The 21120-nt window shown below is 35.9% G+C and overlaps 2 protein-coding genes across 3 annotated transcripts; both read left to right on the top strand.

Moving 5' to 3' along the window:
- The first annotated feature begins 212 nt into the window (after positions 1-212).
- On the top strand, positions 213-3344 carry LOC114174369 (lysine-specific demethylase JMJ13-like). Its single transcript, XM_085669532.1, has 9 exons — positions 213-402; positions 614-770; positions 856-1075; positions 1272-1325; positions 1405-1484; positions 1574-1851; positions 2111-2509; positions 2705-2883; positions 3027-3344. Exons 1-9 carry the CDS (start codon positions 213-215, stop codon positions 3237-3239), a joined length of 1770 nt encoding a protein of 589 aa, XP_085525658.1. The 3' UTR covers positions 3240-3344.
- Positions 3345-17340: 13996 nt separating this feature from the next.
- LOC114173014 (transcription elongation factor SPT4 homolog 2) lies at positions 17341-20918 on the top strand. 2 transcript variants are annotated; one of them, XM_028057203.2, is made up of 6 exons: positions 17341-17521; positions 18790-18894; positions 18967-19058; positions 19162-19217; positions 20037-20098; positions 20711-20918. In XM_028057203.2, exons 2-6 carry the CDS (start codon positions 18805-18807, stop codon positions 20759-20761), a joined length of 351 nt encoding a protein of 116 aa, XP_027913004.1. In that variant the 5' UTR covers positions 17341-17521; positions 18790-18804; the 3' UTR covers positions 20762-20918. The 2 variants fall into 2 exon arrangements, with proteins under 2 accessions (XP_027913004.1, XP_085525729.1); XM_085669603.1 differs by having other exon boundaries at positions 17346-17521; positions 18790-19058.
- Positions 20919-21120: the final 202 nt, after the last annotated feature.

Raw genomic sequence — 21120 nt, forward strand, 5'->3', positions numbered from 1 at the left:
CCAATTTTGTCATGTTAGCTTCATTGTTACAATCAAGTGAATTTTTATAGTGATTAATGTCTAATTTGCCTAATAATTGTAAATTAATATTTTAGGCTGGAGAAAAGGCCTCCAATGAAGAAGAATTAGATGCTAGTAATCTTTGATATGTAAAAGGACCAAATAAAATGGGTGCACCAAAAGTTTTCAGATGTGGAAGAAGAGGAAGAACAATGGCTGGTAAAAGTTCAATTACTCAGCCAGCAACAAGACATGGCACCAGCAAACTGACCAAATATGATTTAGCTGATCTAGAATGGACCAATAGGATTCCAGAGTGTCCTACATACTACCCATCAGACCATGAGTTTGAGCATCCTTTAGTTTTTCTGCAGAAAATAGCTCCTGAGGCTTCTAAATATGGTATGTGATAGTAGGTTATAGATGTTTTTCCTTTAGTTACAGGTAGTTCATTTGTGTTTATAGAGTAAGGCTTCATCTTTAATTGAAAAGTTTACAGGTTTAAACCAGAGTTATTTATTCAAACAGTTCAGAAGTATCTAAATTTACTTTCTGCATTTCTTGTGTCTTCTTATTTTAGTTGCATTCTTATTGATTCATTGTCATATTTCAGGTATATGCAAAATTGTTTCTCCAATTGCAGCCTCTAACCCAGCTGCTTTTGTTTTAATGAAAGAGAAAAAGGATTTCAAGTTTGAAACAAACTTACAGCCTCTTCGTCTGTCTAAATGGAAGGAGAAGGAAACGATAACCTTTTCTATGAGTGGCAGGTGAAACAATGTCATGCTTTTAAGCTTTTGTGATGCTTAATTTATGTAAACTAGAATAAGTGTTGGTTGTTACTGTTTCAACCAGAAAATATACATATCATGAATTTGAGGCTCTTGCAAACAAGACATTTTTCAGTAGATTTCACTGTTCTGAAGGTCTTTCTTCTTCATGTGTGGAAAAGTTGTTCTGGCATGAGATGATGCATGGAGAGAAGGGAACAGTTGAGTATGGAGTCAATGTTGAAGGTAGTGCCTTTTCATGTGATCCTGATGACAGGCTTGGAACAAGCAAATGGAATTTGAAGGTTGTTTTTCTGATTTGTATGCTTACACCATTTCTTTGTAGTGTTCTCTTTTAACATCAGCATCCTGCAACAGACTTTTGATTGTCATTGCTTCTCAAAAATTAGAGTCTGATGATGTTAATATATTAGTTGTTGATTGCAGTAACATTTTTCTTGCATGTATTTTTCTTTTATAACATTTTGCATTTGATTTCAGAATTTCTCACGGCTGCTGCAGTCACCCTTACGTTTAGTTGACAGGGAAATTCCAGTAAGAAAGCAATCTTGGAAACCAAAAATGAATTCAAAAGTTAAAAATTCTTCTTTCTAATTCCAATTCTAAATTTTAGGGAATAACTGATCCTATGCTTTACATTGGAATGCTGTTCAGTATGTTTGCATGGCATGTAGAAGATCATTATTTGTACAGGTACATCTAAGCACTGTCTCCTTTTCCATTCCCTATCCATTGATCATTGTTTAACTTTAACATGCATGATATTTCTGTCTTTTTCACAGCATAAATTATCATCACTCAGGTGCAAATAAAACCTGGTATGGAGTGCCTGGTTATGCAGCCTCTCATTTTGAAAAGACTGTCTTACAACAAGTGTACTGCAATAAGATCTTAACAAAACATGGAGAGCATGGAGCCTTCAAGTTTCTTGCACAAAAAACAACCATGTTCCCACCAAATGTTATGTTACAACATGATGTGGAAGTTTACAAGGCTGTACAGAAACCAGGAGAGTTTATCATCACCTTTCCAAGAGCATATCATGCTGGATTTAGTCATGGTAATCTTCCAATCTCTTTGTATGTGTGAATTTGATTACACATGTTCAGAGACATAAATGATTCAAATTCTAGTTTAATACATGTACTAGAGTTTGATTTTCAGGCATGATGAGGTAAAGATTTTAGGTTCTTACTAATCATAGATAGTTTTAACTATAACTTCTGAAGTAACTTTTATAAAAGTACACAATCTCACCATACATGAGAAAGACCTTGTCTAAATTCTATTGATTATTTGCTTCTTTTTCTTGATCATAGGTTTTAACTGTGGAGAAGCAGTAAATTTTGCCACCGATGATTGGTTTCCATTTGGGGCTGCAGCTAGCAGGCGTTATGCACTTCTCAGAATGATGCCTTTAATTCCATATGAGGAACTTCTTTGTAAAGAAGCAATGTTAGTTTACAAGTCTTCAAGAGTCAGAAGTTCCAAGAACAAGTTTGAAGACACAGCATCTTATAAAGCTATAGTGCAGCCTTTCTTGCATCTTATGCAATTTTATATGACATCCCTTTTGCGGCTGAAGAAGAGTTCAAGAAACTTGCGAAGTTATTCAAATACATCAGGTTTGCTGATATGCCGCATATGCCACAGGGATTGTTATGTAGCTTACCTGCTATGCAAGAACTGCTTTTCTCATCCAATTTGTCTTTTCCATGGTAAGACATCATCAATATATTCATTTTTAGAATTGTTATTTCAATTACTTCTGTAATTGATAGGTTAACTTGCTTTCAGTGACATCTTGGATTTAGACTTCATGATGCTCTGAGACGTGTTAACTTTCAGTTTGTTTGGAACATGATTTGGTTCTTAATGACATGTTTTTCGGTTGTGTTTATTGTATCATGCAGACATTGCACCAAATACTTGTGTATGTGGAAGGTATTATTCTATTTTCAAAAGAAATGACATTTTGGAACTGGAAGAAGCTGCCAAAAGTTTTCAACAGAAAAAAGAATGCTGCAATGAAACATTCTCTTTATCAGGTTTATTCTCCTATAACAGAAATGAATGCATCAAACATCTTGAGGTATGTGGAAAAATTGGTAAAGGCATTTTGATGGATTGGCATTGAAACTTCAAAATCTTAAAATTTTACCTTTCTTTTCTAGCATCACAAGCTAAAGGGGTCTAATTCATTTCCATTTTTTTTAAAATTAAAACTGAAAGCAGGATAATCCTTGGCAGCAAGAAAAGAGTGTGAGAGGAACTGCTAATTCTCCAGGTGCAGCATCTAAACCGAAAACACAAGTAGCTGACTGCATTAAGCACAGTGTTGAAAATAAGACAAAAATGCTGCATTGGACAAACAATGTGCTTCCATCTGAGAAGGGTACCAATAGGCCAGAAATAATTTATAACTTGAGAAAACGGAAATCAAATTGATCCTATAAATTCCTGCAACAACTTCTATGGGCAAAATCAAACAATTGAATCTGAAAAATTGAAATAAGCTGTTAACCTTCTTAGTGAATTCACAGGGATAGCCACTATCGATGTAGATTTCTCCTTATTCATTTGTTGAAACACACATTATTTGAAAGTTGCATACTGTATATTAGTTTAGCTTTTCATTTCTTCTATATGGTATTATTTCTGAAATTTGTTAGCAGGATACACTAAATGTTGAGAAGATTGCTATTTTTCTCAAACATTGTTGATGTTGTAACTCGACAAAGGAATTATAGTCTTTGTTCTTTTGACTTTGTTTAGCATAAAATGTTTATCAGTTTTAACTCTAGTGTTATCTCCTCTAATCGTTTTTGTTTTCTCAAATATAAGGGGCCATTTGTCAATTACATGGTTCCAACAACTCCTCTATCATGTACCAGGTACACATGTGACAGATTTTTGGTACTGAGGTTCTTGAATGATCAACATGATGCCAAAACGGGCATTAGCTAACTTGAAAATATGAAATTGATGAGATGCCTCTGATCAAGGGACCTACAATAAGAGCCATGGCTAGATTACAAGAGGAATGAGTCTCAAATGCGCATGCAAGGTCCAAGATGAACTTCACATGAGCCAAGGAAGATGTGAAGACCTAGTCTAGGACTCTTTTGCTTGTAAATACTATATTAGGACTTTATTTTGGGCTTTTTATTTTGGGCCAAGTAGAATAGGGTTTTCTTTGGGTCATGTATTGGGCCTCTAGTAGAAATTGGGCTTTAGAAAGTAATTTGGACCAAAAAGGGAATTGGGCCTTGAATTGGAGCGCATAAGCTAGAGAGATCTAGAAGCTTCATGCTTGCTCTCCAAGGCTCTCAAATGAGCATCCCTAAGCATGGCAAGTGTGACTTGCTTAGGTGGCAAGTCACACCTCCCACGTGCTCCCTTTTGGCTCCAAAATTCAACTTTCTATACTCCTTTTTTCCTCCACTTTTTGGAGACTCCTTGGTCTCCTTTTAGCCTATAAATAGAAGGGGACATGTATTTTTCAGCTTGAATTTTAGTAGAGAATTGTTGCCTAAATGTGTGCACATCTTCTCTCCTTTGAGCTCACTCTAGAGTAGCCTCCTTGCTAGTCTACTCTAGCTTCCTTTCTTAAGAATTGGTCTCACCTCTCTTAAGAAACCTTTCACCTACACCAAACCACACACTTCAAGCCTCCTTCCTTCATGCTTCCACGTTCATCCTCATTCATGGAGCTCTCCATCTTCACAAAAGCTTCCATGGAGCTCTCCATCTTCACACAAGCTTCCATGGAGCCTAGAAGAAGCCATCAGAAATTATAAGCTTCAAAGTAAGATTGGGTAGTTTAGTAGGTTTTTTTCCCAAATTAGCATTTTTCCAATAACTTAGGCAAGATAAGAATTTAGATTCAATTGACTACCTTCAAATCACATGCTCTCACATCAGAGTTATTGAGTGTCATGCCATAAGTCACTATAAAAGGGCATTCATCAATCATTATTTATCAAATCAAATATAGCATTGGATCATCATTCAAATAGCCATAGACTCCTAACTTCAAAGCAAATGGATATACCAAATCATCTTATTGGTCATATCTCTAATCGGTGTAGAATTTCCAACACACTCTTTCATGGTGAGAAATTAGCATTTCGACTGTAGGATCAGATGTTTATGGGTGCTCCAAGGAGAACTCGATATCATGTGACGCAATAGTCCAACTAAACCTAGGATAGCATATTAACACCCACTTAAAATTTAGTACGTTTATGTCTAAATCAATCTCACAAAAAAGATTAATAAATATAATTTTAAACCATGATTACAGTAACAATTTTTTAGGCTGATGAAAATAATACACCTTGAAAAGTCCAACATGCCTAGGATAAGCTAGGGAGTGGGTGTTAGGGATTATATAATGGGCTCTAAGTCCAAGATGTTCCTTGTCCCAGTCAAAGACACTTTAAGCTTGTATTTGACTTTTCTTATACTCTTATAGTAGAGGGTCTAAGATTTGGTTAAATTCTTACTTTTGAGAGTGTGAGTGTACTTGGGGACAAAGGGCTTGGGAAGGTAGTCTGTGTTGTAAAAATTTTCACATAGTGTTATTCTCTAGTTGTCATTAGACAACGATTTTGGTTTTTCTTCGATTTTGGAGTTTCCACATTATATTTGTGTGTATCCTTGCGTTTAACTCATTTCTATGTTAATAGGGTATTTTTTGGGGGTAAAAACGGTAATGTTCTTAATTGATGATGTGTTTTTCTCAACAAGTGGTATCAAAGCTATGGTTCGGTAGGATTTTTTCTTAGTATGCTTTATGGTTGCACCTTAGTCTAATCTTCCACATCAGAAAAGATTAATTCCTTGTTGTAGGAGAATTATCCTTATTTGTTCAACTTGTAATGAGAAATTTGATGGAAGGGTCATTGTTAACGTTGTGTTGGCGTGGTGAAGTTGCAGTCAGGTTCTTGAATGTGCGAAGACAATGAGTCGTGTTGGATATGCAATGGAGTTCACGTTTGGTGAGATGCTATTAGATATGCGAAAGAGGTCGCAGTTGGTGCTCGCGTGGCCCGATGAGTGATGTACAATGGAGATCTGATTTGTGTGATTTGCAGTTTGCAGCATATGCGTGGAGGAAGTGCTCTATTTAGGGATGGCAAAAAAACCCTTGCCGATGGGTATCCGTGGATAAAATTCGTTGTTGATAGTTGGTACCCGCGAGTAATAGGTACCCGCGGATAGCGAGTAACAAGTAATTTAATACTCGTTCATTAACGAGTTGGGGTGGGTATCATATTACCCGTACCCGCCGATATCCGCGACCCGTTAAGAAAATGAAATTACATTTTTATCCTTTGCTTTTACGTTATTAAGTTACTCATGCCTTGCCTGCTAATATTTTTTTTTTCTTATCGCTCTTTGTTGTCGTCAAATGCCAGAGAAGTATTTCTCCTCTCTAATTGAGGCAAATCAAAATGTTGGCCTTGGCATTTTGACTCTCAGCAAGTTTGAGTTCAAAGTTGAGGTGTTGGCATTCCGATGTTGGTGTTCGAAGTTCGAAGTCGAAGTTTATGGTGGGCTCGTGGTAGTTTTTGCCTTAAGGTTTAAAACCTGACGTAGAGGGGCAACAAGGCTTCTGTTTCACTCATGAGTCGTGAGAAATGACGAAGAAGATGGATTGAGACGAAAGTCGGGGACATTATCGGTGGTGCTCGGAGTGGCATGGGCAGAGGCATATTACAATGATAGGTTGTGTTGTTTGGTTCTCGCGGCAACTCCTGCGGCGGTGACAAGCGTTTCCGACAACGTCTCTCACCATCGCGGGGCATGTGGTAGCGGAACCTGCTACTAGATTCATGGTGACTCATAGACGTGAAGGTGGAAGGGAAACCCTAATGCCTTTGTGTGGGAGAAGAGGAGAGAGTTGGGTCTAGGCAAGTTTTTACTCGTCACACCCCTCATTTTAATATTTGCACATATTTTCATTATATGTTAGGTTGTTTAAGTTTTTTTTGCACCTCTATTTATTTTTCTTATTTGAAATTTAATTTGGATCTAATAAAAAATATATTTAAAAAATATTTGTGAGTATCCAACGAGTACCCACGGGTTGAAAAATATTTGCGGGTTTTTTTAATACAGGTATCTGGTGGGTAATGGAGCGGGTAACGGGTACAGTTTTTTCATGCGGGTCGGGTAGTGGGTAGCAATTATCCGTACTCGACCCAACCTGTTGTCATCCCTAGCTCTATGGTTTATAGATCTATATCGGTTGTTCTTGTGATGTAGCTTGCGGATTTGGGTTGTTGTGTGCGGTGGACTGTGGTGTTTGGTAACATTGGATCTACATGGTGAGGGTAGAGCTCGAGATCTCCAATGATGTTGTTTTGCGTGGCTCGCGCGATGCTTCGTCGGTGACAGGTGTTGCATCCAGGTGTTGTGGCGGTGTGGTTTCCGATGAAGGGCTGGTTTGGTTGTTGTGGTGACTGTGTGGAGGGTCGATGGTGGTTATGCGGTGAAAAATGTTAGTTGTGTTGTAGATTTGCTTTAGGAAGAAGGAAATTATGTGGCAGCTTCTAGTTGGTCCGATTTCATAGTGGAGGATTATGACATGTTGTAAGACCCGGGAAAATTAAATAATTAAATAAAGAATTATTTAATAAATGCGGATAGTAGAAACCTTTATGACATTTAATGTTAATTGTGGTGACGTGGAAAAGTACTAGCTTAAGTGGTTGAGAGTACTTGAGTGTGTGAGAGGACTTGGGTTCGAGTCCTATGTATGCCATTTGTGTGTTATTTGAAATACTTTAATTTTAATAATATGCATGATTATGTTGAATGATAACATAATTATAGAATTATAGAAATTATCATAAACATGATTTGGTTGATGTGGTTGTGCACTTGTCTTGTGATACCATGGTTGTGTGTTCAAACCTTGTTGAGAACGAAATTGATTTCTTTATTTTTGCTAAATGTAATTGTGAGTTGAATGTGAAGGGGTGGAGAAACCTTAGAGACATTGGACAGCAAAGAGAAGGGTTATGAAGGGAAATTATAAATAATTAAAAAGCCTTTTTCGATTTTTTTTGCCATTAACCATATTTAGGACCATATAAAAAGGGAAAATAGAGTAATTAGGAGGGTTTTTGAAGTCTGAAAACCTATAGAGTGGTAAGGAGCAGGAAAATTGTCAAAAAAGTGTTAGAGGAAATCCAAGAGACCTGAGTTGGGAGAGCACTAAGGGAACCAATTTGGGGCCAGAAGAACCATCCACCTTCTTTTATTTGAAGCTGAGAAAAACCAGGTTAGGGGAGTTCTTTTGGCATGTCTTTATGATTGAGGATTTTCCTATACTCTGAAATGAATGTATGATAGTGTGTGATTGTGAATTTTCGTGCTCTACACGGTATGGTTCAGAGGTGTAATTGTATTGATGTTGTTGGAGCAATCTTAATCAATTGTATGAATATGATTGGGGTAATTGTATTATAGGGTTGTTGTGGTTCAATCACGAATTATGGTGGTCCAATTAGGTCTAAGCATGTCTATAAGGATTGTTTGTGCCTAAGGGATGCGTGATAATGCTTGCTTGGGGTTTTGGTTTGAAAATTTTACGTTGTGCGTGCGTGAACAGGGATACCCTCTGCTAATTTCGCTCAGGCAAGCCAGGCTCGCCTAGGCGAGAGTTGCAGAGTCTTGATCTTGTTTCTGCTCGAGCTACTTGCTTAGGCGGAGTGCCCAGGTTTTTGGGCGACCTGCTATCTCGCTCAGGCGAGTACCTCTCGCCTCAGCGAGAAATCAAGGGGTGTGAGATTCTGTTTTGGGCACCTCACGTAGGCGAGGAGGTTGATGTTTGGGCGATAAGGCTTTTTGCCCAGGCGAGAGGTTCTCGCTTAAGCGAGACCTCGTGCTTAACTTTTTGTTGTGCTTAACTCGCCGCTTAGGCGAGAGTTTTTGGTGTTAGGCGAAAGGCGATCTCGCCCAAGTGAGGAGAGACTCGCTTAAGTGAGACTTCGCAGATAAACCAGGTTAGCATGCTCGCTCAGGCGAGAAAGCTTAGCCTAAGCGAGACAGGCCTGGTCGCTTAAGCTAAGGCTTTAGCCCAAGCGAGTTTAGTGCAGTTTGTGTATATTGATGTACGCATTGATGCGAATGTGGATCAGGAGATGTTGTGCCATGAGCAGGTAGGTTCATGGATGGTGGGTGACATGTGGTGGTACGAGCGGGGAGATTCATACTCAATTACTCTCTTGTGGGGATACAAGCGAGGTAGGTTCGTATGTTCCGTGCTCACGGTTGAGAGATGTTGTGTGCAGGGAGGTACGTAGCTAGTGGATCACATGTGTTGGACTACGGGCAGGCAGGTCCGTAGATTAGGACTACGAGCGGGGAGGTTTGTAAAGGCAGGACCACGAGCAGGCAGGTTCGTGTGAGCATCATGAATCCTGAGTCCATGGCTAACTTTGTTGTTAAATTGGAGGTTTAAAAGCCTTGGGGGTATTAAGGATGTGACCATGGTCTAACTATGAGAATATAATTGGGTGTGTTTTATATTATTTAATTTATATGTTTCTTATATTCTTTTGAGTTCACCTTTTCTATTTGTGATTGGCGATGATCGTGTAATTCGTTACACGAGAGCAGATGATGATACAGGTGATGCTAAGGGTGCTCAGGCGACGGAGTGAGGGCTAGCTGGGATAGAGCTAGGGATTTACTATTGTTTTCATGGTTTTATTTGGAACTTGTAATAACTCTTGATTTAATTTCATTTGAATATTGTCACATTGAATATTAAATTTTGGTTTTTCCCGCGTATGGCATTAATAATATTGTGACGTTTAAACTTCTTTTTATATCTTTAAATATTTAATTAAGTAATATTCATTAGGGATGTTACATATGTGGCATCTCCTGGTTGGTCAAATTTGAAAGTGGAGGATTATGACACGTGGCAGCTCCTGGTTGAACAGACTGTGAGTGCTAGTGTGAGTTTTTTCTAGAAGTAATTTTATACACGGGCATTCGCTAATATTGATGCAAGGTGTGTGAGGATTATGCATGGGCATTGGTCAGCATTAGTGTAGGGTGTATGGTGTTTATGTGCAGGTGTAACAACTCGGTAGAATATTACTAAATTAAAATTATTTTAATATATAATAAAAAAATTGCATTCATTATACTATCTTTCCCAAAACATGGAAAAATTAAAAACCTTTATTCCATCGTCTAGATTCAAAACCACAGTATATAGATGTCGATTACAAGTTCTGAGTTTGAACAAGTAAATGGTTACAAAATCTTTGAAAATCCATAAAGAAATAAAACTCCATAAAAACTTTCCCCAAGCTAGCCCTTCTACGGCTCTATACCTCACCAGCATCATCTGCAACATCATCTACTCCTGTGTAACGAATTACACGATCATTGCCAATCACAAACAGATAGGGTGAGTTAACATATAATATAAATATAAACATCACAAATTCAACTATAGACACATCATCAGAGAAACTTCATCCTCTAATTCCACAAATCATGGCCACCACCATGTTTATCCATGTTCTACATCTTTGAACCGCAATGCCAAGTGGAGTTCCCAATATGAATCGTAGTTCGTACTCTCGACACAAGATTAGCACATCACTAGCTACAACCTGTGATTTCTCAATTGAGTGTAGACCCTTCGTACGAGCCACAACTCGCACACTCACACCGATAACACACACCATTTTGAGCCACAACTGAAGGAATGTACAATGTTCATCCTCCATCCCGAGCCACAACTCAAGGGATGCCATTCCGAGCCACAACTCAAGGAATGTCACGTGTTTACCCTCCATCCCGAGCCACAACTTAAAGGATGTAATTATAAGCCACAACTTAAGGAATGCTCCAAAAAAATCCATCCTTAAGGTATCACCCAAAGCCTTGTAGACCACGCACATCCAAAGCATACAAGCCACAAGTCGTGTAAAACTCTAAATCTCCTTTTGCACATGAAACCAAAATACGCATTTGTATACTTCATATACTCAAATTTACAGCATCACAACTCATATGCAACATTCAAGTATGAGCACACATCCATCCCTTTATAAATTCGGATATGCTCATATCTTAAATCAATGCCAACATTCAATTTGAACCCAAGAGTAAACCATGCTCATATGAAATTATGAAATAATAAGGCAACATGACATAACTCATTTATTCATACAAGGTGCATAAGTCTTACCTCAATCAGTAACTACATGAACCCCCCTTTTTACCAATTCCTTATGTCAAATTAAGATTAACACTTGGTCCTTTAAACTCATATATACTTGAATTGATACAATTGCACAATTACAGAACTCATACACCACATAAGACACAATCAAAGCTATATACTTATTTTGCATGCCCCCACAATCCCATTACATTTAAAGCATGATTATCATGTTCCCATACTTGCCCAAAACCTATCATGATCATGTAACACTTGGTCATAGTAATATCATCAATAATGGCCTTTTTTCACACACTTATAACATCATACATTTAGGCTAACATATATAGATTTATATATTCAACATGGCTCAGCAAGTAATACCAAAACATACTCATCAATCACCCATCTATATATATTTATACATTCACCAATAAAGGCACACATAAGCATCCATTACTAATCATACTCTTAGGGAATTGAAACCAACAATCATGAGTAACATACATCTCTAGCTACATACTTCCAATTTAAATATCCACCGTTCAAAGTAAAGAACAACATGTTATGTATCACTTGTCAAAACTTCACCTAAATCGGACGGTTAACGTACCAGGAAACGTAGTTTTACAAAAACTGCACATACTAGAAAAAATGGTGGCGCCCAACGCCCAAAAGTGAGGAATTTGGCGCCTGGTAGTATAAAATCAGCGTCCAGCAGTCCCTGCTGCGTGAAAATACGAAAAACAACGCTTTTTTAATGAAAAATACCTATTTCACTCATCTAAGCATCGCCTAGCAGTGAAGAACAACCCTTAAGCGGTTCTTAACAAAACCCCAGAAACTTAGTGGTTACAACATGAGTCGCCTAGCGGCTTTGAAGGCTCGCCAAGCGGTCTCTAGAGAATTTCCAGAAACCCAATATAATCCAGAAAAATGTATAACAAATATCCATGCTTCTCATACAATCAACATTTACAAAATTAAAATTTAAGAATAGTGGTTACAACATCTCTTTAGAGAATAGTTGCCAATTGTTGCTTGCGAGTATGTGGCCACCTGACCATATTTTAATTTAATAACAAGTGTGGCACCACTCAAGCATATTTAGTTGTCGGCGAGTATGGTTTACTCAGGCATATTTAGTACATAGGGTGGGGTTAGCCACTTGAACTTATTGGTCTGACGAGTAGGATGTTCTAGGACAAATTTAATATGTGAGTGGGGTTAATCACTCAAATTTATTTGTCGTCGAGTAGGTTGTACTTGAACGTATTTAATATGTGGATATTTTTCAATCCTTGACGCTTTTAGATGCTTTTTACTCAAATGTATTTCAATTTATGGATATTTTTCAATCTTAGTCTTTTTAGACACTACGGTACTGGAATGTATTTCAATCCTTCGATATTTTTCAATCGTTAATGCTTTTAGACACTTTTGTACTTAGATGTACTTCAGTCCATGAATATTTTGTGATCCTTAGTGTTTTCAAACGCTTTTGTATTCATATATCTTTGAATCGTCGAGTATCTTTCAGTCCTCGAATATCTTTCGATCCTTAGTGCTTTTAGATGCTTTGACACTCTAATATCTTTCAATCCTCAAGTATCCTTTAGTCCTTAGCGCTTTTACATGCTTTGATACTTGGATATCTTTTATACTCGGATATATTTCAATCCTTAGCACTTTTAGACGCTTTGATACTCTAATATCTTACGATCTTCAAATATATTTCAATCCTTAGTACTTTTAAACACTTTGGTATTCATATATCTTTCAATCAATAGATGTTTTAAACCCAAGCTTAATTGAAGTAGCTTTTCAGATGTGCGACATTGCCATGTTTTCGACTATAATTTGCTACTGAGTTCTTCAAGTCAATCCACTATGCAATTAGATTCATCCGAATTTGGGGCCAATTTGCTTCCATGCTTATCTTTTCTTGGATCCCCAAGTTTGGGCCAAATTGGATACCCTTTATGAAAGACGTGTTCTCTAAAGTGTGTATTGTCGCATTGCGTTGCTCGGTTCTTTGCACCTCGTATATAAGGTCAAGATTGACTCGTAAGTTGGCTCATTATGAACTTTGTCAAAGAATTGTATTATTTAGAGGATTCTAGAAGCTCAACGAGGATCATGGCATCTACTCCGTATGTGATTCAGAAAGGTGTTTGTTTTGTTGAGGATTAGGGAGTGCAGTGGTACCCTCAAAATATAATTAGAATCTCATCAGCCCAAAGGCCTTTGAGTTGGCCAAGTTTTTTCTTTAACTTGTTCAATATAACTTTGTTTGCTACTTCAGTTTGACCATTGATATGTGGATGCCCTATCGAAGTCCATAAATTCTTTGAAGCCTTTGTTAATGAATAGTCAACCATTAAGAATGATGATAAATTCCTATTTTAGTCATATTTCAAATACATTTTGACACTTATCTTGATTGATTATCTTGCATAAACTTGATATTTTACCCTTTTTACCTAGAATTTACTAAAAGCATTGTATATAAACATGTGTGGTGATTCAATGAAATTTTTGTGCGAATTATTGCAGTTTAGAAGAAAAAAGAGTCAAGTAGCTTGAGCCCCAACATCACATATTAAGTGTTGAAAGGCAGTTTCAACAAAATTCAATTTTTCCTTCATATCTTAAATTGAGTAAATGGTGCATGAGCCATGCGAGGAGAACTTAACCATGTAGGAAAATCACCCATGAAAGAAACCTTATGGATTGAACATCACGAAGATAGTATGAGCTATGAGGAACCTCTCCATTGGAATGAAAGCTCGCAAGTTGGCCACCATGTTTAAAGCTGCAACTAAGACTGGAAACTTTATAAATATAGAGCAGAACCTCATTCTTTGATATCTAGATTCTTAGACTTCTCTCTAGGACTTTTCTTCTACTTTCACTTGTAATATTTCCTACACTAGAGAGAGACATGGGGGAAGGCAACAACTCCTAGGATTGAATGTTAGAACTAATACGAGTTGCTAAATTTCCAAGTGTTGGGATTGGATGTAACTCTCTGAACTTCTATATCGTTACTGCTTTATTGCTCTATTCAAGTGTTCTTTCACATCTTATTGATTTAATTTGATTTTTATCGTATGATGAATTGATCAGCCATCTACTACATCTAACTTGAATTAGAAAAAAGCTAGTTTAAGTTATAGATCCAATTAGATCATCTAATGTTGTTAGGTTGAAAACATGCATCTATATGCTTTAGTTGGTGATAGAGTCTTGATCATTAATGCAAAGGGTTCATTCTTTAGGAGTGCAAATATCACACTAAGTTTGAATAACTTTAGATCCTAGCTTCAAACATGGGTCTAGGATTATATTAGTGTACTTCTAGGAACAACGAATGAACATTGGTAATTCCATAAAACAATAATTATGCTTAGGAATAGAGTAGCGAAATCTAATCCCAACACACTTAATCTCATCAAGTAATTCGTTTTAACTTGAATTTTTGATCATCATAGTTTTACTACCAATCTATAAAAATTACAAATTCAAATAGTGTTATAGTATTTGATAAAGATTAAACAAATTCTTTTGGATATGACACTTGGTACTACAATTGAAACAGTGCACTTGCTAGTGTGATTACTCTATTTAGAAGTCATCAAATGACAACAGAGTGGGGTAAACCATGCATGCATACTACATTCTCTCAAAAGAACTTTTGCACTTATTGTGCAGTGAAAATATTAAAAATTTTACATGGCCTTTGATGAGTGATAACGATCTAAGTATATCTATTCTCCATGTAGTGAAGAGCCAAATAGTAACAATTATATGTAACTCCCAACACTTCTTGAATTTGTGGCACTTTTCAATGAATGTATGAGGCTTTTTCTTGTCGTCTATCATGTCTTACCAATGTGTTATTGGTTGTTTATTTGTAAACAATCTCAAACTAAATCATTTTGTATATTATTGTTCGATGTTTTTCGACCGCTCAATTTTGAGTGATCTCGGAGTTGACATTCATACAATAATTTCAAAGACATTTGGATAAAGTAACATATAAAAGAATAAAGTGATTAGGAGTAACAAAACGATTAATTGAAAAAGAAAATTTAATTTATATAATGTGCCTTATTATAACTTTGTTCAAAAGAACCCTTTGTAAGGACAAAAATCGAGCTAAGGAAAAAAAGTATATCATTCTCATCCATGATTCAATTATAGTACATTACCATGAGACTTGTGGTCTAGAAATAATTTCACTCAAGCCTCACCGTGGGCACCGAATGTTCTTAGTGGATTTTGACAAAGTGTCTTTGAGGTAGAGTATAAGGCTCTCAAAAGCTAAGATGTTGCCTCCTAGTGCGAGAGCTCCAACTTTCAAAGAGAAAAAGGGAAAATCCACCTCCAAAAGCTCTTTAGTACATAAGTGAGTAAGAGAGTAAGGATGTATATAATGATAATAAACATAGAGAGTAATATGATTTAAGTCTCATAATGTTGGGAATCCAAGTGTAAGTCAGTCTCACATTGGTGTTGTATCTTCCCATGAACCTCCTCCCTCAAAAGACCTAACAAAAAATTTTCCGACTCTTGGATTGTGAATCGGCCCATCTGACCTCTGTCACGGGATAATTGTGCAACCCACAACAATTGTCACTAGGCCATAATCTATAACTATTAATCAGGGCATAACTCTTTTTACTTACGAGCATAACAGCCAAAACGCCACAATTCGATTTTGACTTGGCCTCTGCCATGGGATACTTTTGCAACCCACAACAATCTCCCCTATAACAATTGTCCACTGGAAATCGAACTTGTGACCTTGGCTTGATACCAATCGTTGGATCGAACGCTTACCACTAGGCCAAACGTTATAGCTATTAGTCAAGGCATAACTCTTTCTACTTAAAAGCGTCATAGCCCAAGCGCCATGATTCGATTATGACTCGGCCTACCTTGTCTCCGTCACAAGACAACTGATATCACCTGTAACACATAGTTTGGTGTCAATTAAATACTGAATTCATACGGTCTATTAATTGTTATATGGTAATATAATGAAGATATTAGATAATAAATTGTGATATCATAATATATTAAACCTATAACATCTAAAATATAATTCAAATTATTCATACCAAATAAGTAAAATTTAAAACTTTTTTGCATTATTTTACCCAAAATGCTTTTCAAAATATGAGGAAAAGTTCATACATAAGAAAGTATAACAAGCTTTTGAGGTTTAAAAAAAAATATTTTGGTTTAAATATTTTGAAAGATTTTAAAAGAAAAATGATTTTTTCACAATTAAATTTTGACAACTTTTTTTTATAACATGTTGCATTTTCCTAGTGACTTCTCATTTTCTTATTTTCTCATTTCTCTATATTTCAAAACCACTTAAAAGATGTTACCTTAGGTTGTAAGAGAAAGTTGTCAAAATATCATTACCCTACAAATATTTACTTTTTAGAACCAATGTTTCAAAACATGTTTTAAGTTATTCCAAAATATATATTTTAACTCATTTAAGTTGCGATGTTCGATATATGAAGATATATACAACATTGACCGATCATTGGTAAGTCAAGTTGCGATACTCAACATATGAAGACACGTGTGACATTGACCGGTTATCAGTTGGTCAAGTTGCGATGCTCAACATATGAAAATATGTGCAACATCAACTTCGACTGATCATCGACCAATCAAATTACGATGCTCGACATATGAACGCATGTGTAACATCAACTTACCAACGACCACATTTGTGTAATGACGTCATACGGGAGCAGTGTCGAACAACAGGAGGAGTAAATATGCTTCGTAATTATCGTTCCAATTAAGGTTTCAAAAAACAATTGGATCATGATTAGACCAACCCTAATAAGAGTTATGTAGAAAACTATAAATAAAAATCATATGATTGTTAGGACTTCTCTCTCACATTTATTACAATATTAATTGTTTATACCGATGAAATTATTAGTGACTTAAGCATCAGAACCTCTTTTTAACAATTACACTGAATGAACAACACACAACAGAAAAAATTGTACAAAAGACCCAAGTAAAAACCTAAAGACACTTGAAACAACGTTAAGTAATTATAAATTAATAATCTAAAATATATTTCAATTTATTATTATCTAAACTATTTCGAGATTATATGTTATAATATAATATTTTATTATTATATTTTATCTTTAAAGTATTTAAAAAGAATATTTTTATAATATAATAATTAATTATTTAATATCTTAAAATTGTATAATATATTTTATCTTATAATATAACAATTAATTATTATCTTTGAGTCTATAAAATTCTATAAATACATCATCCTTTTCATTCATTCTCACGCTTAAGAGAACTATCATTCTTCTCACTTAATCACGCCCAACCAAACGCACTTTGTCGTCGACTCCGCCTTGCCGTGTCGCCGCAGACACCTGCGCCTTGTGCCACCGCGGCGGTCACTTGATTCATCCTTTTGCAGCTGCTCCACCCGCCTGGGTCTTCCCGTCGTCCACCTATCGTGGTTCGTCCTCTTTTTTTTTTTTTGTCTTTTCTTTTTCATTTTTGCTCATGGTGTGTTTTGCTTTGGTTTTTATTTTTATTTGAATTTGAATTTCTATGGTTGTCTTTTGTTGGTGATGCTTCCGCCATAACCCGTTATGGCTTCGCAAATATTTTGGGACGGAATTTTGTCACCTAGCTTGCAGCTGTGCCCTAATTGCAGTATCTGTTGATTTCTTTCACCTTCTACTGCATTTGAATTGGTCATTGCCACACAATTAATTTATATATCATGAGAATAGAATTGAACACTTAACCTAGATTTTCGTAGCACGAGCCTTAGTGTTCTGAAGCGAAAAATTTGTATGCAGTAGATAGGTTGGGTGCATGCGATCTCACCTCAGAAAATCATTAGCTAGGCTCACTGTACGTTTTGAGCAGTTTACTCTCTTAGCTTTTCTTCCATTCTGGTACATTGAATTTGAAATTGGTTGAGCAGCAACCTCTCTAACAGTATTCCCTTGAGCATCTTTATAAGAAGAGGGATGCACCAACATATTCACACACAAATTCCAAATTCTCAACATCAGTGTCAGACTTATATTCTGTCTAGGATGATACTATTTGTACATTTTGAACTGCTTCACATGCAAAGTTTAGATGTCGGTATTATCTGATCCATGAGTTTTGCATATATTATTAGGGTAAATTTTCAATTTGGTTCTTTATGTTTTTATTTAATTTCAGTTTAGTTCCTAGCACTAGAGCAAAATCTGAATCAAACATGAGCTAGAATTTACAAAAAATAAGATTCCGAGATATAGGTATTTAATTCTATCAAAAAGTCACACTCAAGATACTCATCCCAATGGTTGACCTGCCCCATGCTTGTAGCTTTCCTCCATTTTTGTTTTATCGCAAATATTAGTTGTTAGTATTATGTTTGTGGGAGGAATTAACTCCTCCCACCCTCCCTTACAAATTCCAATTCAACCATCAAGCCAACCTTATAACTCCTAGCTTTCCTCCACTCTGAGGTTAAGGACTTCCAGGTAATGATAGTGAGCCCAATATAACCGCCCAAGATGAATACAAAACACGGCAGGAGAATTGGCCAAAAGAAAAATTAAAAATGCCCACTTGGCTAAAGAGTTGCATTTAGTAGATCTGTGGATACTGATGTTGTGAACACTAACTTTGATAATTTGAGGCGTGAATGAAATTTCTTTTAGCCTAATCCTAATTCTTTCCATTTAACTCACCCTAGTTTTCTATTGGTCTGTCTATCAGTGAGCTTTACAGAAAATGGCAATTGCACCTGCACAAATTCCTACTAGCTTTGGCCATGAGTTGAGGGCATGTCTTCGTTGCCGCCTTGTCAAAACCTATGATCAGGTCTTTTACCATTCTAACATTTTTTGTTGCATTTTTTTTTATTTGTTTACACTTTCTGCTGTTGTTTCACAGTTCCGAGAGTCAGGCTGTGAGAACTGCCAGTTCTTTAAGATGGAAGAAGATCATGAGCGTGTTGTTGAATGCACTACTCCTAATTTTAATGGGTTAGTTGGTGCCGATTGTTTTTCGTCCAAATTCCTCCACTTTTTTTTTTTGTTCTCTCAGTACTAATTTTTTATTTTCTTCTCCCATTTAATTGCTCAACAGGATCATTTCTGTTATGGATCCCTCTCGCAGCTGGGCTGCCCGATGGTTGCGCATTGGTATGTTCATTCATCTCTGGTTGCAATGATCATAATTTTTCCTTTCCATACCCTCAACTAAAATATATTTTCGGCCCCTTGTCCTTTTGATCCTTTAACTTTTAAAAGATTCATTTTGGTCCTTTTATATATCATTTTTTGAGTTGATGTCTTCTGGGAACAGCAATCACTTGATTTTGAGGACCAATTTTGAACTATTTTTTTTTACTTATTCATAAAAATATTTTATTTTAGATTCAAGTATATGGAATCTTTGGAAACCAATTAATATTTGAATCTAAAGCGCTATAAACAAGGTGAAAATAGGGTGAAAAAAATATAATTTCATATTCTTTTCAAAGACAAAAATGATCTTTGAAAGACAAATAACCAAAACGAATTTAATGAAAAGACAAGAGACTAAAAAACATGTTTGTCCTTAGCAGCATTATGATGAGATGGGAGTAGTACTGTGGAATATGCATCATGACATTTTCTTTATGATTAAGTTTTTTCCTTTTTCGCATTCTTTAACTTTATAATCATATTTTCATGATCTAAGACATGATTTGAAGATGCATGAACTTGAAGTTGAATAAGATAAATATAATGACGGAGGGTGTTTTTTACTTTGTTGTTTGCTTGATACTACTGTTTTCTGTTATGTGTTTATATACAATAGAACTGGATCATGATAAGTCGCATAAAGATTAACGTCTAAAGGAAAAACACCGTAGAGATTTGTTAATGTGTTTATTTAGTTATTATGTTTTTTTAGACTGAATTTCTATCTAGATTGAAAACTTGTATTGACGTTAAGTTGTAAAATTTGGGTTGCAGGAAAATTCGCTCCTGGTGTTTATACTCTTGCTGTCTCGGAGGCACTTCCAGAGGAGATGCAGGTTGGTATATTTCTATTTCTATGATATAGATATAGATTGCATAGTATATTACTTGTGATGGATTTCAAAATATATTATGATATTCTTTTAAAGGGGATTCATAGTTATTTCTTTTCTAGTACAGGGTTAGGCAATCATCAAATGATGACTTAGCCAATTCATCCAGCCACAATATTTATGGGCCCCTAGACCAGTCTTGCTAAAATAAAGTTCTAATGTTGGAACAGAGGAGGAGGGTGTAGTTCCAAATAAAATGAATGCTCATGGATAAAAGATAACAAATAAAAAAAACTCCATCATCTACCTTTTTTTGTAGATTGCCTACTTAGGTTTGCCTTCTACCGCTATTGCAGATAGTGGGGTGTTATAATATATGGCGATTTAATGCTTTGTTTGCTGAAAACCTCATTTTTTGAAATCCAAAATATTGGAAGGGAAGCTCTGAAGTTGAGCTGGGTTATGTTCAATAAAGTTTCCTGGGGAGTTGGAGTTTTGATGAAGTTCTTTGATAACTAGATTGAGGCCATTGAAGTAATGAATTGCTTGTTACATTATGATAAATTTGTTTATATATTTATTTATTTATATATTTATTTATTTATTTATTTACAGGCTATATGCGAGGACGAGCGTGTGCAGTATGTCCCTCCCAAACGTTTGTGAAACATGTTAATATTGGCTGACATCCTTTAACACAGATAGAGACCATGTTTGATTTCTCCTACTAGAAATTCTGAGCACTATTACTTTTTCTTTTAATGATACTGTAAAAATTGGAGATATTTATTGGAATTAAAATGGTACTATATTGAAAAAAAAATCCAAGTAAAATAAATGAAAGAATGTGGCAAATCATACTAATGTCAAAGGTCCAAATAACAGGACGTAGCCAATGACGAAGAAAAGATATTTTGTTCATTGGATGGAAAGTTCAGTCATAAAAGAGCTTCGAAATTTCATTGAAAATATAGCACACATAAATAAGAACGGAATTTAATGTCCAATTATATATAGAAAGTATT

The sequence above is a fragment of the Vigna unguiculata genome, chromosome 2 (genome assembly GCF_037176805.1).
Source record: "Vigna unguiculata cultivar grain cowpea cultivar isolate G323 ecotype 2 chromosome 2, ASM3717680v1, whole genome shotgun sequence".
In the NCBI taxonomy this organism is placed as follows: domain Eukaryota; kingdom Viridiplantae; phylum Streptophyta; class Magnoliopsida; order Fabales; family Fabaceae; genus Vigna; species Vigna unguiculata.

Excerpts from the sequence above, each read along its gene's own strand:
- LOC114174369 (XM_085669532.1), top strand. The coding sequence starts at position 213 with ATGGCTGGTAAAAGTTCAATTACTCAGCCAGCAACAAGACATGGCACC. Across the intron at positions 771-855 it reads ACCTTTTCTATGAGTGGCAG|AAAATATACATATCATGAAT; the intron begins GTGAAACAATGT and ends TGTTTCAACCAG. Across the intron at positions 1,852-2,110 it reads TCATGCTGGATTTAGTCATG|GTTTTAACTGTGGAGAAGCA; the intron begins GTAATCTTCCAA and ends TCTTGATCATAG.
- LOC114173014 (XM_085669603.1), top strand. The coding sequence starts at position 18,805 with ATGGCAATTGCACCTGCACAAATTCCTACTAGCTTTGGCCATGAGTTG. Across the intron at positions 19,218-20,036 it reads TGCCCGATGGTTGCGCATTG|GAAAATTCGCTCCTGGTGTT; the intron begins GTATGTTCATTC and ends TTTGGGTTGCAG. Across the intron at positions 20,099-20,710 it reads CACTTCCAGAGGAGATGCAG|GCTATATGCGAGGACGAGCG; the intron begins GTTGGTATATTT and ends ATTTATTTACAG.